General features: G+C 45.5%; 1 protein-coding gene across 1 annotated transcript; it reads right to left on the bottom strand.

The window, feature by feature from the left end:
- Nucleotides 1-720: 720 nt before the first annotated feature.
- TEPSIN (TEPSIN adaptor related protein complex 4 accessory protein) lies at nucleotides 721-12904 on the bottom strand. The gene is made up of 13 exons (XM_063123190.1): nucleotides 12847-12904; nucleotides 11238-11310; nucleotides 10541-10632; nucleotides 10290-10383; nucleotides 6737-6804; nucleotides 6546-6624; nucleotides 6166-6231; nucleotides 5073-5276; nucleotides 4517-4679; nucleotides 3831-3944; nucleotides 3253-3331; nucleotides 2790-2924; nucleotides 721-1670 (listed from the first exon to the last, which is right to left on the bottom strand). Exons 1-13 carry the CDS (start codon nucleotides 12889-12891, stop codon nucleotides 1134-1136), a joined length of 1749 nt encoding a protein of 582 aa, XP_062979260.1. The 5' UTR covers nucleotides 12892-12904; the 3' UTR covers nucleotides 721-1133.
- Between the last annotated feature and the right edge of the window lie 301 nt (nucleotides 12905-13205).

Here is a 13205-nt window from a genome sequence, read left to right as displayed (position 1 = left end):
TCATGGTGCCAAACGTGAGGTTTCTAACTTGAACCGAAAAAAAATTGTTTACTTTTTTAGCTTTCAATGCAACCCTATGGGGGGAAAAAACGGAGCTCCGATCCGGATCCGGAGCTCCGAGCGGGGCGGAACGGAAATGGGCGGAGCGGGGATGGGGCGAAGCGGCCCGATCTGAAAATCGCGGATCTGCAAGTGAAGCGGAGCGGGGGAGTCCATGCACACCCCTACCGAAAACTGACCCACACAGAGGTTGCAGTAGAAAAAACAGGCGTACATGTCCCAGCAGCGCACCAGCCACTTTTCCGGTCCTCCGGTCCTGCGCTAACTGTCACTGTGGAAATAATAAAAAAAAGTCGCTCCGCCGCGCTGCCCCAGCTGGCAGGCTGGGCGCAAATGGCAGAGGCGGCTTGACCGAAGCCGCTGGCCACTCCCCTTAGCACGCCTTTTCCTGACCAGTGCGGACCGCATTGACCTCACATCCTCCCACACGTACTCCGAATTACCGCGGCCCGGCAGGAAAAGGCACACTTGAACTCACTTTTTTAAAGTCGGGATAAAGAGGCTTCACCCCAGGATAACGACGGATCGTCGTGAACGTCATCTAGAAGCCTCGACACGACTGCCGAAGGTAACGCGCGCTACAGCCTCGTCTAGTAACGCCCACAGTCTGAATAATATAATCTACAGAATTTTTTTTAAAAAAAAACAAGTACAAGTGGAAAGGAAGAGTAAAGGAAATATTTCTACAGGAGCCCATTGTGATGTGTGTCTATGAAAACAGACCATGTTGTTACTGTTTTGTGCTGTGTTTGTTCAACAAGAAACGTTTCTAGCAATCAAATTAAAAGTCGGTATTGAGGTTTCAAGTCTTCTCTTGCATGCTTGCAGGTGACCCAACAGGAAGAGAAGCGTAGTCAGGGATGTCACCCTCCCCCCGCCCCCCCGCACCTTTTAAGGACTGAATGACAACTTAAACAAAAAGGAAAACAGATCAGACAAGCAACTGAGGCTGCCTAACTAGAGGCAGGTGCTTAACATGTAGGATGCAAAAACCCCACCCTGGTGAGAGCTGGAAATATGCCAGTTTGATGCTAACTTAGCTGTTCCACAGCTGAAACTGCAACAGGGAACTGCTACAAATGGAGGAAGGAGAAAGCAGACAGCTCCTGGTTGTCCTCACCATCCCTGGCGCTCCCAGTGCAAGATGCTGTCCGTGGGGCTGGAGAAGTGCATTCCTGCCCAGTTGCAGCCACCGCCAATGCCATGCTTGAAGGGGCTACCAGCTCCATGCCCGCAAATAAGGACACTGTGCCATCTGGATCACCCCTTGGGGGCCGATCATCTTGGGGTTGAGAGTCTGGGAGTTCACATTCTGCCTGCTGATGGTTGAGGCCAGGTGACAGGGTATCAAGCTGGCCACAGGACCCCGATTCCAGCATCCGTTCTTCTAACAGGCATGTATCACTCGTGAGCATATTAGGTGCTAGGGAGGGCTGCGGTGCCAGGTTCATGGGTTTGAGGACACTCTCTCCTGCAAAGGGCATTGGATTTGTCAGCAGGTCATCGGTGTGCTTGAATGTGGCCTTGCCAGAGACACTTTGGGTGGTGACTGGGGGGGAGTCCTTGGAAGTAGGATTGCTCCTGCAGAGTGCTTCAAATTGACGCAAGATCTGTTGAAAGTGGGGCAGACGGGGGGGAAAAGAGTGTGCCAACGATGAGAAGAGTGGTAGTACCAGGGAAAGGAAGGCTCCCCCTTCCACAAAAGCAGCCATCAGCCGGCAAAGGCCCAATACAGACATCAACCCAGAATTCTGTGAAAACATCTCCATCCCCTCCACTTTCACTCTGCTCACTGTCTGCATTCTTTATTTTCCATGCATACATTTATTTATTTATTTATTTATTACATATTTATACCGCCCAATAGCCGAAGCTCTCTGGGCGGTTCACAAAAATTAAAACCACAGTAAAACACCCAACATCTTGTTCATTCTTGGAAAGCTTAGAGTGGCTAATGTGAGATGAGCAGTGGTCTCCCATCAAGGCACTGATCATGTCCGCACCGCTTACTTTCAACAGTGCTATAGTGTTGGGTGATCTCAGACAACTCACTTTGGACAAATACTTGGACTCACATCACAAGTGTCCTGATCTCAGGTGGTCTCTTAGTACAGGGCCGGTGTCAGACTATTTTGCGCCCTAGGCAAGGTGAGCTACTTGCACTCCCCAATTTTTTTTTTTGCCAACTTTGATTTTTAAGAACAGATGTTTTGTAGAAAAAATAAAAAGCACAAAACTTGAAACTGCTAAAGTTATTACATTTTTTCTTAAAACAGCTAATTTGTATAAAACTGTGACCCTTAAAGGTCAGTACTGCACCCCTCTGAGGTCTGTGCCCTCGGTGGCTGCCTAGTTGGCCTAATGGTAGCGCCAGACCTGAGTCAGTATAGCATATACACACATAACATCTCCATTAAAGTGAGTATGCATAAGCTGAATCTAAGTTACATGCTCCTCCAGAGAAGGAGGCGAAAGGTCTTCCAGAGCACACGCAGTAGAAGGGAGATACTCTATTCCGGGACAAGAAGTGCCATGGTGCCCAAACAAAGCTACATGCAAAGCCACACACTGTGTGCTCATCACCACAATCCCGCCAGTATTTGGAGCAAACATAGGCCCAGTAGCATGACTATAGCAAATCCATCATCACAGCAGAGTGCAAGGGACTGATGGGCTGTGCCTTGATAATTTGGATATACAAAGATGGAAGTAAGAGAAACAGGACCTACCTTTGTTGCTTTGTTGGCTACAGACCCAGGGCTCCCTTGGCTGAGCTCCTGCAAGTGTTGCTGGGTAATGGCCAATATCTGATCATGGGAGAGCAAGTCAGAACACATGAGGGAATAGATGGCACACATGGCCCTCTGTGGGAAAACAAGGGCAAGGTTAGGAAGGGAAAGGATTTACACACTGGGCCCAATTTGTACAGCTGGTACTAATGGGGTGCCCCTAATGTGGGGCTCTCATAATGCCACAGTATCACCAGAACAATCACAGACTGCCCTTGGTCTACATCCACCATCACAGCTCTAGGCATCCAGCCTAAAGCAGTTAGCCAAAAGATAGCCCCCAAAATGTGGATAAGCAGGGCCAGTTCCGCGACAGCTACGCCCAGCCGTCAACTTGGAGATGGAAGTAATCCAGACTGCTGCTGTATATAGGTTTCCTCAAAGACTTGAGGGGTTCCCTCACCATGCGGATGCACTCACTGGGGTCCTTCAAGGTTCGGTTGAGCAGAGCCAAGACCACCTCACAGTTTAGCAGCCCACACCTATGGAGAGGGACAACAGTGAACCAACCAAACAGGACAAGAGCAGGGAGAAATTTTGTGAGACAGGGGAAATGACCAAGCCAGCCTTCTCCGGGACCTTCCCTACTCCCTGGCATTTGGGGGTGCAGGGAGAGCCCATTATCATATGACACAACCAACAGACAGCTCTCCAAAAATGAGAAGGGCTCTACATAACTGGAATCTTGCTCACTGATTTTGTATAAAAATGAGACAGGAGCGAAGGGGGCAAATTTTGGGTGCCGTTATGAAGTGGCAAGTTGTCAATCGTTTATTTTATTTTGGATTTTCTGCCTCAGGTGCCTAACTAATATGTGCCAGCCCTGAAGGCAAGTGCCAAGGTTACAGATTTACAAAAACTGATGCACAGTCAGGTAGGTTGGGAAAGGGCCCTGCGCATGGATACTTCTCGAGCAATGCAGAGTGAGGAGGAGCAAGGCGAAGCAGCATCCTGGGAGAAGGCGAAGAAGACTGTTCTTACTCCTTGATGAAGTGTTGGGTCTCCTCACGTGTCAGGAAGACCTTGGAGCCCTCAGTTAGTTTGGTGACAAGGTTCACTTCTTGCAGGCAGTCACCAAGGTTTTCAGCTTCCAGCCTACAAATAGTGGGGAGAAATGAGCTTATAAGTCTTTTTCACCCTCCTACCCCACCATAGGTTCTTGCATATGGGTACATCCTAAAGCAGGAGTAGACAGACTTCAGGCTTGCAGGATCTATTTGATTACTGGTCTTTTTCACTAGAACCCTGAGATCCATCAACTGGAGCTTGGTGCAAAAGACACAGAATTAAGTGTATGGATTGTACGCCTCAGGTGCCTAGTTATTTTCTGGCAGCTCTGAAGCAAGTGCCCAGGTGCACCAGTTAACAAAACCCAACACACCTGTTTTTCAGTACCAAAACTGGATGGAGATCGCAATCTTTCCATGCAAAAATCCACTCTTGTTTACTCCAAATGTGCTTCATTTCAGCAATATAATTTAGGACAGGGGAGGAGGCAAAGAGGGGGGAGAGTAATTTTGTTGCTGTTATTGTTAAGCTACTTGGGAGCCAGAAACCTTGGCCAATCTACTGCAAATTACCCAGAGATCTACCAGTAGGTCAGATCTACCTTCTGCCCACCCCTGTCAGGCCCAGGCCCAGCCACCTGCTCTCTACCCCTCTCTCACCTTTCAGCAACACTTCCTGACTCTATGGCACCTGAGTGGTTGTCACTGCTCGACTTGCTGTAGGAATCAGAAGTCCTGCTCAGCTCACAGTTCTGTAAGGAATTCTGGGAGCTTTGCTCCAACTCTTCCCACCCACCTCCTGCTTGTCCCGGTTGATGGTTCACTGCAAGAGAATTTCAGAAAAATAATAATGTGAGAGAGAATCGAAACCCATCACTTTCAGCCATCAAGTTCAGGGAAGGCATTTGCTCATTGCTCTCACTGTATCCCCAAATTAAAAAATCTACAACCCACAGCCGGACATTTGTCAGTCTCACTAGTATTCCCACAGATAGATGTGGGCTAAAGATGCACGATAAACATCCTTACAAGTAACATGAATTCTGAACACAGTAATAATAGATTATTACTGTGTACAGTTAAGATAGCCACTAGGTCACTTATACCTCAGAAGTGGCTGCTTTTATTCCTCCCATAATGCACCCAGCAATGCAAATAAACTCTACCCTTTCTGTAAGTTTTCGCCATAAGTTCTGAACATAAAATATACCATTACCTCTCATCTTTCGCAATACAGCAGAAGGCGACTTCATAGGCAGGAGGGGACTTTTGCCAGGAGAAGGTGCCATCACAGGCTCGTAGGCATCATCCTTCAGCTCCCTACGGTGGGGACTAGTGAGCTCCTGACCAGGGAGCATGGCATTGGCAACCACCTCAGCTGCTTTCTGGATGGTGGCCAGCAGAGCTTTGCCCTTGGATGCTGGAAGGGCAACAAAGGCAGGCCATTGATCCAGATCCTGCATATGGCAGCGTCTTAGTCCATAGACACTGGAAAACCCCAGGGCACGGGAACATCAAAACACAGCCATTGTATTTGGGGAAAATAAGGGCTGGCACCCAAGGAGGGAAATAAAGTCTAAGGGAGGGGTGTTGAACATCTTTCAACCCGAGGGCCAAATTCTATTTCAGAGAAGCTCTCGGAGGGTGCCAATACCAAAAATGCGAGCCTATTTTAGCATAAAGCTCTCACTGTCAGTAACGAAGCCTTCGGAGAAGCACTGGAACCTTTTAGAATGGGGGAAAACTGTGCAAAACCTGGGAATCCACCAAACGATCAGTGGTTGGGGGAAAGGGGGTGGGGCCTTCTGAGGGCTGGATGTAGTCCCCGGGCCTGAGATTCTACATCCCTGGTCTAAAGCAACTGAAAGGGCTTCAGATTGCACCAGGCTTGGATGCCACAGGTACTGGGTTGTATTTGGCTGCTGAATTCACTGATTTCCCAAGCAGCACAACTAGGCTAACTTTGGAGGGTACCACTCGACCTCTTCTCTCATCCTCTTTGCCTACAGGGGATGCGAAAGGACTGTGTTAACTCCCTTCAGTACCCTTGCTGCAAGAACTCAACTGCCCTCTCGTGAATACATTGGCTTCCCTTACGACTCAAATTCTCAGAGTGGCTTTGAAGTCATGATGAATGCTATTGGCAACCACCAGGTAGCATTAGACCACAAGCTAAGAACTTGATGAATAGCAAGGCTGAAGCAGCAGAAGGCTGGTGTGTAAGGTGAATGGTGCCCTTGTTCTAGGAACTGGAGGTGCCTCTCATAAACAGAAGTGATACCACTCAGACCCCTGAACCCCATACTTACTGGAACTGCTTTGTTCAAAACCAAAGCCTTGGAGTGAGCCATGAGGGCTGGACTTGGTGCCCATTCCTAGGGAGAGAAGCATGAAGGGGGCATAAATGAAGAGTGCAACCAGTATGATGATGCTACAGACAATCCAACCTTATAGCCACGCCTTCACCCTTCATCAGTGGCTGCCCCCTTACCAGCATTCAGATACAATTTCATTCAGGTGAGAAGAGGAAACATTAATTGCTGCCACTGATTTTTTTTTGCCAGCACCCTGTGGGGATCACACCAGAGGCCGGCTGCTGCTGCTCATGGCCCACATGTTGCCCACCCTTGATCTAAGGGGTCTGGCTTTAGACTGGAACTCTGTTCTCACCTAAACAGTAATGGGTTACCTGTTGAAGGTAGCTCTTTAGGTGGCTGAATAGCAGGCTGGGGCAACAAGGTATCTGAAAATAAGGTGCTTGCCAGGTCCTATAAGGGAAAGTAGTAAGTAAACTGAAATGAACAGGCCAGGAAGAAAGCCCTTCCACATGGTAGGCTTCCAGAATCCATCCATGTCTCATGACTGGGACTTGTGACTCACCTGTGCGGTCATCCGTACCTTCTGGTACAAGCTGTTGCCATGGAGAGGATCAGGAGGCCCTGCAAAAACTAGAAGGAAGAGGAGGGGAGAGGGTGAGGCAAGCTAAGGGGCTCATCTCTAGATGTCCTAGACAAGTGCAGTAGTTGGACGTCTTGGGGCTCACTCCCTCAAAGAATCTCCAGACCAATAACTGTACCAAAAGAAGCAGATGAATCTCACCGTTTCTCAGCGAACAGAAAAATGGCCTATGCAACATTCTCCACTGCCAAGTACCGAGGAATCGCCCAGAGGAAAAGTAATAATTATATGACAAATGTCCAAAAAAGTAATAGTTATATGACAAGTGTCCAAAAAATTCACGTGATGCAAGGAAACACCTGTACAAGTAACTGGCCATTTCAGCACTGACTTTAGTAATGAGTAAAAAGGACAATAAATCATAGCTCCATATTCAGTGGGGCAAAAAAAGCCCCAGCAAGTTGAAGTAACATGTACTGGCTTTTCAGAAACTATGCTGTGGATCTGTTTTAAAATGAACTACAGTGGGCTATAGTTGGTACATTAAAAACGGTCACCCATCACAATTGAAGGCAACAGGAGAAATTCTTTCATCCAAGAGATACATGGGCGCAATTGTTGGGAATCATATTTTCCCTTCTATTGTTTGTGTTTCCTTTTCAGTGCCAAGGCAGAAGCATCAGCCAATGAGGAAAGTAATTAGTTTTATTTATTACATTTTTATACCGCCCAATGGCCGAAGCTCTCTGGGCGGTTCACAAAAATTAAAACCATAATAAAACATCCAACATGTTAAAAGCACAAATACAAAATACAGTATAAAAAGCACAACCAGGATAAAACCACGCAGCAAAATTGATATAAGATTAAAATACAGAGTTAGAACAGTAAAATTTAAATATCTGGGCATTCTCTTTAGTGAGTCCCTCTCGTGTAAAGGGCACAGGGAGGCAGCAAAATTGAAAGCACAAAAAACTATAGGGGCTCTAATGAAGTTTTATTATAATAAAGGGGGACAGTTGATCGAACCTGCCCTAAAAATCTTTAACACCAAAGTAATAACGCAGCTGCTTTATGGGTCTGAAATCTGGGGGTCTGACAACACCACGACCGAAGCCTTGGAGATTGTGCAGAACAACTTCCTTCGAAAACTTTTCTCTCTTCCATCTGGTACCCCTGCAGCTTTTTTGCGCACAGAAGCTGGTAGTCCTTCAGTTAGGGCAAGAATTGAGAGTGCGCAGCTAAAATATTTTAAACGAATCGCCATCTTGCAAAATGAGCGTCTTCCTACTAAGTGTTTTCTAGAAATGGATAACAATTGTCATTGGATGGCAATATTCCAAAAGCTCCTGTATAGTTATCATCTCCCTGAATTGAAGTTTGCTCTAAACATGGATAAGAAGCAACTAAGGGATTGGTGTTTTGGGGTAGATTCCAGGAGGGACCTGCAACTTATTAAAAATTCTAAATTCTCTCAGTGGTTCCCTCTTCTAAAAACAGAACACTATAGAGCATGTTATCTGTCCAAACTGAGGCCACTGCCCCTGAGAAATGCTTTCATTGAATTGAGGTTTCAAGTGATGCCAACTGCAGTGCTGGATGGACGCTACCACAAGGTACCATTTGAATCGAGATTATGTATCTGTGGTCAACAACAAGTGGAAGACATAGCACACTATTTGTTAACTTGCCCTCTGTATAGGGACCCAAGAGAGAGACTCCTGAAACCACTGCTGACATATGGAGGCATGAATGCCCAAGCAGAAACAGTTCTCTTCCTCCTTAGTGATACCAACAGTTATGTCACTCATAAAGTGGCCCTGTTTGCACTGGCAGCGAAAAAGATTAGGAAGAGAGAACTAGATAAAATTGCTATAAACTGCCACGGAGACTCAGAGTGCTGAGCGAAATGAGAGCTTTAGTCACAGTAAATTTAAGCTTGTCTGTATGGTTTTCTTGGTTATTTTATTATATTATTATTATTATAATTTATTTATATAGCACCATCAATGCACATGGTGCTGTACAGAGTAAAACAGTAAATAGCAAGGCCCTGCCGCATAGGCTTACATTCTAATAATAAACTGTTGTGTACTTTTATAGTTGTATGCTTTTCTATGGATGTATTTGTCATGGCCTTCGGCTAGCACAATAAACTGATGATGATGATTTAAATTTAAGTTAAAATTAAGTGTTAAAATACTGAGAGAATAAAAAGGTCTTCAGCTGGCGACGAAAGGAGTACAGTGTAGGCGCCAGGTGGACCTCTCTGGGGAGTTCATTCCACAACTGGGATGCCACAGCGGAGAAAGCCCTAACTCACTAAGACAGAAGAGATCTGTGAAAGCTAAATGGCTTAGCAATAAAGAAAGCCAAATCCCTCCTCACCACTACAGTTAAGACCTTTTGCTCTGTCTCTCACTGCCATTCCATTGCCTGCCACTAAAGCAGAAATCCCAAGCTGACTTCATAAAGAAACACATGCCATGCTGCTTTCTGGGAATACATATTCTGAATATGGCCTGGTCACACTTTTATCATCTTATGGTTCTTCATGGACAAACAAGAAAGAAACAGCGGCAGCACTAAAACAACCAACAGCCACAGAACTGTGCCTGTATCCCTGGATAGAGTCCTCAACAGAACCATTCCCATCCTATTAGGGACAAATCTCAGCCTAACCCAGGTCAGTATTGTAGGCTTCAGTTCTCCATCAAGAACAAACAAGAGCACCAGAAATTTGGCTCCCCATGCAAAAAGCTCAGAGAAATCAGAAGTCCTTGCCTCCGCCTTTGCTTTCCAAGGTTTATAGCCAAAAAGAAAAGCAATAGACGGCAATCCATTCTGGAACTTGCTTTCTACAGGGGAGAATTGGAACTTTTACATAACTGATGGCTTTATTTCACTGAGAGATCAAAAACCTGTTTTAATGCTGAACAATAGAACCATTTGCAGACAATTCCTGCATCTTTTGCTCTCTTAGACAGCCACTAGAGGCTGCATGACACGTTTGGAGAGGGGAAGATGGAGTCCCGCTGTCTCCATTTCTTCTGGTGTGGCACAATGGCTGACAGTGCGATCCTAGACATGTCTACTCAGAAATAAGTTCCACTGAGTTCACTGAGTCTTACTCCCAGTTAAGTGGGTACGGGGTTGCAGCCTTAGAAATCCAGCTGTGAATTAAGAAGTCTTCACTTCAAACTCTGCCACAAACTCAGTAAGGGCACAATCTTATGCACAATCTTAAACAAGTCTGTCTAAACATGCATAGAATTGCACCTTAAGTAGCCATAGGCAAACAGCTATTCTCTCAGTGTCAGATATCACATTTGCAATATATGAGAACAATACTGTTATATTACTCTTAACTTATAGGTTTGCTGTAAGTATTATAGAAATAGTTTATGTGTAGCACTGCAGACACTCTAAAGTACTATATGAACATTATGTAACATAATTAGGAAGTATTATGAGGACATGACCCAATTATCCTTGCTTAGTAGTAAGGCCACCACACCCCTCCACTTTGGCCTACCTGTGGCTTCCTGAATGAAGGAACAATTCCGCTTGAGCTGCTGAAGGAAGTGTGAAGAGCCATGGTTGCACATGTATACTAGGATCTTGAGCACCTGAGAATGCAGGAAAGGCTTGGCTGAGATTATGAGTACATGACTGAAAGCACTGGAAATCCACTTAGAAGTGGGGAGAGGGATGTCTCAAGATTTAAGGGTGTCTGCTCTATGGAACAACCCAAATTTTTCACAATTCTCCTTTGTCACACTTTACCTTCAGCTTGACGTGGCATGAGTTGTTCTGAAGGCGATTGAGGAGGTACTCAAGGAGACAGTGACTGCTTCCTGCTGACTCATGAGAGATTTCTGGAAGTTTATTGGGTTAAAGAGTCAGCAGAGCAAAGGAGTTGATCACCAAAACAATCACGCCAGTCCCTGGTCAAGTGCCATGTTTCTGCCATTGCTGATGCCACACTGTGACTTAACTTGTACCCTCCTTCAGCAGAATAAGAAATGCTCTGTAATTTGTTCTTAATATATAGCAAAAGAGTGCTTTAATTTTTTTAAAAAACTATTTATATACAGATCTCCCACAATCATTTGCTAGAAATATATTTTGTGTTTAATGTGTGGGGAAATTATTGGAGAAATGTAGGGTGTATTTGGAAAAATATGGCTGGGGAAATGCATGGGTCTAAATGGAACCTGTGTAATTTAATAAAAATTGTTCTTATCTATGTTTTAGTTTTCATATCAGGTCACCCAGCTATCACCCCTCAGGCAAAAAAAATGCAAGCAATTTGGCTAAAGTTAACTTATGCTTAAATCTGATGAACTGAAATCTGAATCACCAGGCCTCTGCTCTAACCATTAGCTTTTGTTCTTCCTAGGAAAAGCGTCATGGTGACCAAAAGAACCCTCTGATCAGACCATACATATAGTGGCCAACTCTTCCAGAGACTAAAGGATACTGGTAATATCTTCAAACAGGTACCCTGGGCATGGGACTTCATCATCTGAGGTGCCTTTGATTAGAGTGGGTAGCTGAAACATAACACACACCAAAGAAAAGTCACTTAGGGTACTTCCAAACAGGCAGCTCCGACTAATACCAACCAAAAGACATTGTGCAGTTATTTCATCTTTTCCTACTTAAGTTTTGTTCTGTATTATTATTATTATTATTATTGAAGACAAAAGAAGCAGAGGGAAAATGCAAGAGTGCTACAAGTGGAGACAATGACATCTGAACTCCCTGTAAAATTCTCTGAATGAGGCAGCCCGATTGCACAAAACAGCTTTGTCAGGAAGCACCACTAGTCACAGAATGTGGTACATCATGAAAAGGCACCAATTGCCCTTTCTATAGACGCTACTGAGGAGGTCTGTTCCTTTTTTCTACAAACCCACAGCTCCAACATCTGATATAGCTCGCAGATTTTAATCTGCATCTCCTTTGCTCAAAAGAAAGATAAAGGAGCATGACCAGTCTCCAAATACCTGGTAGGAGACAAATCACACACACCCATAGCTTCCCAATGCCTACCAGGCAATTCCACTCAAGGGTCATAATCAGAGACAAATAGAGCTGAACTAGTCCCATCTGCATTTCCTGTGTATTGACTGATTGTTGACACAACACAGAACCACCTCCTGTTCTCTTTGAGGGAGCTGATAAAACCTGTATTTTAAGATAATTGCCATCTCATGACCTGGGAAGTGCTAAAAAGGATGTGCTGAACTTTGCTCTTCATCACTTGTGGCTTTTATGGACTGTTGTCCCTGCCATACATCTACCCCCAGATGCAATTTTATGGTGTGGCAAAGGATTGATGCAATCAATCTTTTGTCTTCTTACTGAGGCAAGGATCCAGCATCAAGTCTTGTTTGCCATATCACCTGAATTGAGGATTTTACAGCAAGCCTCCACAAGAATATCCATGTCAATTTCAGGCTAACTGGCAGTATTACAGCATTGTAAGCCACTAGCATGATGGATATTAATATCAAGGCATAGACTCACCCATGTTAGCCAAAATATCTTGTTAATATGGGACATACAGATTTTGGGGCTCTGCCTCAAAGCATGTCGCATTTTTATACAAAAATAATAAATCCAATTCTAAATCAAGTGTGTCAGCTAATATTGTATGTTGAATGCTCCCATATATATATATATATATATACTTCTCTAAGAAAAGTAGTGTGTCAGGCAGAAGGGCGCTGCCTAGTTTTTCCTCTGGGATGCTGGTTTTCTTCGTGCCGGGAGCTTATCGATGGAGCAGCATTCAAACGTATAAACCCCGCACCTAAACCCTACAAGTGGGACAGTTCAGGAGGAGTGTCACCTTTTATTTCCCATGCATGTATAAACTGGCCCTTTCATGGCAAGCCCCCACACGCGTTTCCAAAGTACTGAGCTGTCAAAAGAACCAAAGCGTGCCACCTACTCGGGAGAAAACAGTGGGCCTCAACCGCCGTAGCGACACCCACCCTCCCACAGAGTCCCCTTGACAACAGGGTACCCTCGGCCGTCATCCCCCACACGTGCTACTCAGTATCGCATTATCCCGGCTATACCCGACTCAAGAAGCTCAGCCGATCCCGCAAAGGTACCGCCGCCATGATGGTTTCCGAGGACAACCATGAGCTTCAGTACCCCGCCCTCTGGAACACCAACTTTTCCAATCGAACAGCGAGTTTGTTCCACCCCAGCCAATCACCTCCTTCGACAAGCGGGAAGTAGCCGCACAGTCGGACGCCGCCAGCGAAAGGGCGGGAACGAAATATAACCATATCCCATTTTTTATCCAATTGGAAGCTTCGGTGTATGTCGGGGACGGACGGACGACACGAGCCAATCAGGACGGGGGAACAGGAGCGAACGAAACTAGAATTCAATCAGAAAGCAGGAGGTCTTTGACAAGGCGGGGCTAATC

This window comes from Elgaria multicarinata, chromosome 3 (assembly GCF_023053635.1).
Source record: "Elgaria multicarinata webbii isolate HBS135686 ecotype San Diego chromosome 3, rElgMul1.1.pri, whole genome shotgun sequence".
NCBI lineage: Eukaryota > Metazoa > Chordata > Lepidosauria > Squamata > Anguidae > Elgaria > Elgaria multicarinata.
The sequence above is the reverse complement of the archived record's forward strand: the minus strand, read 5'-3'. Positions and strand labels throughout refer to the sequence as shown.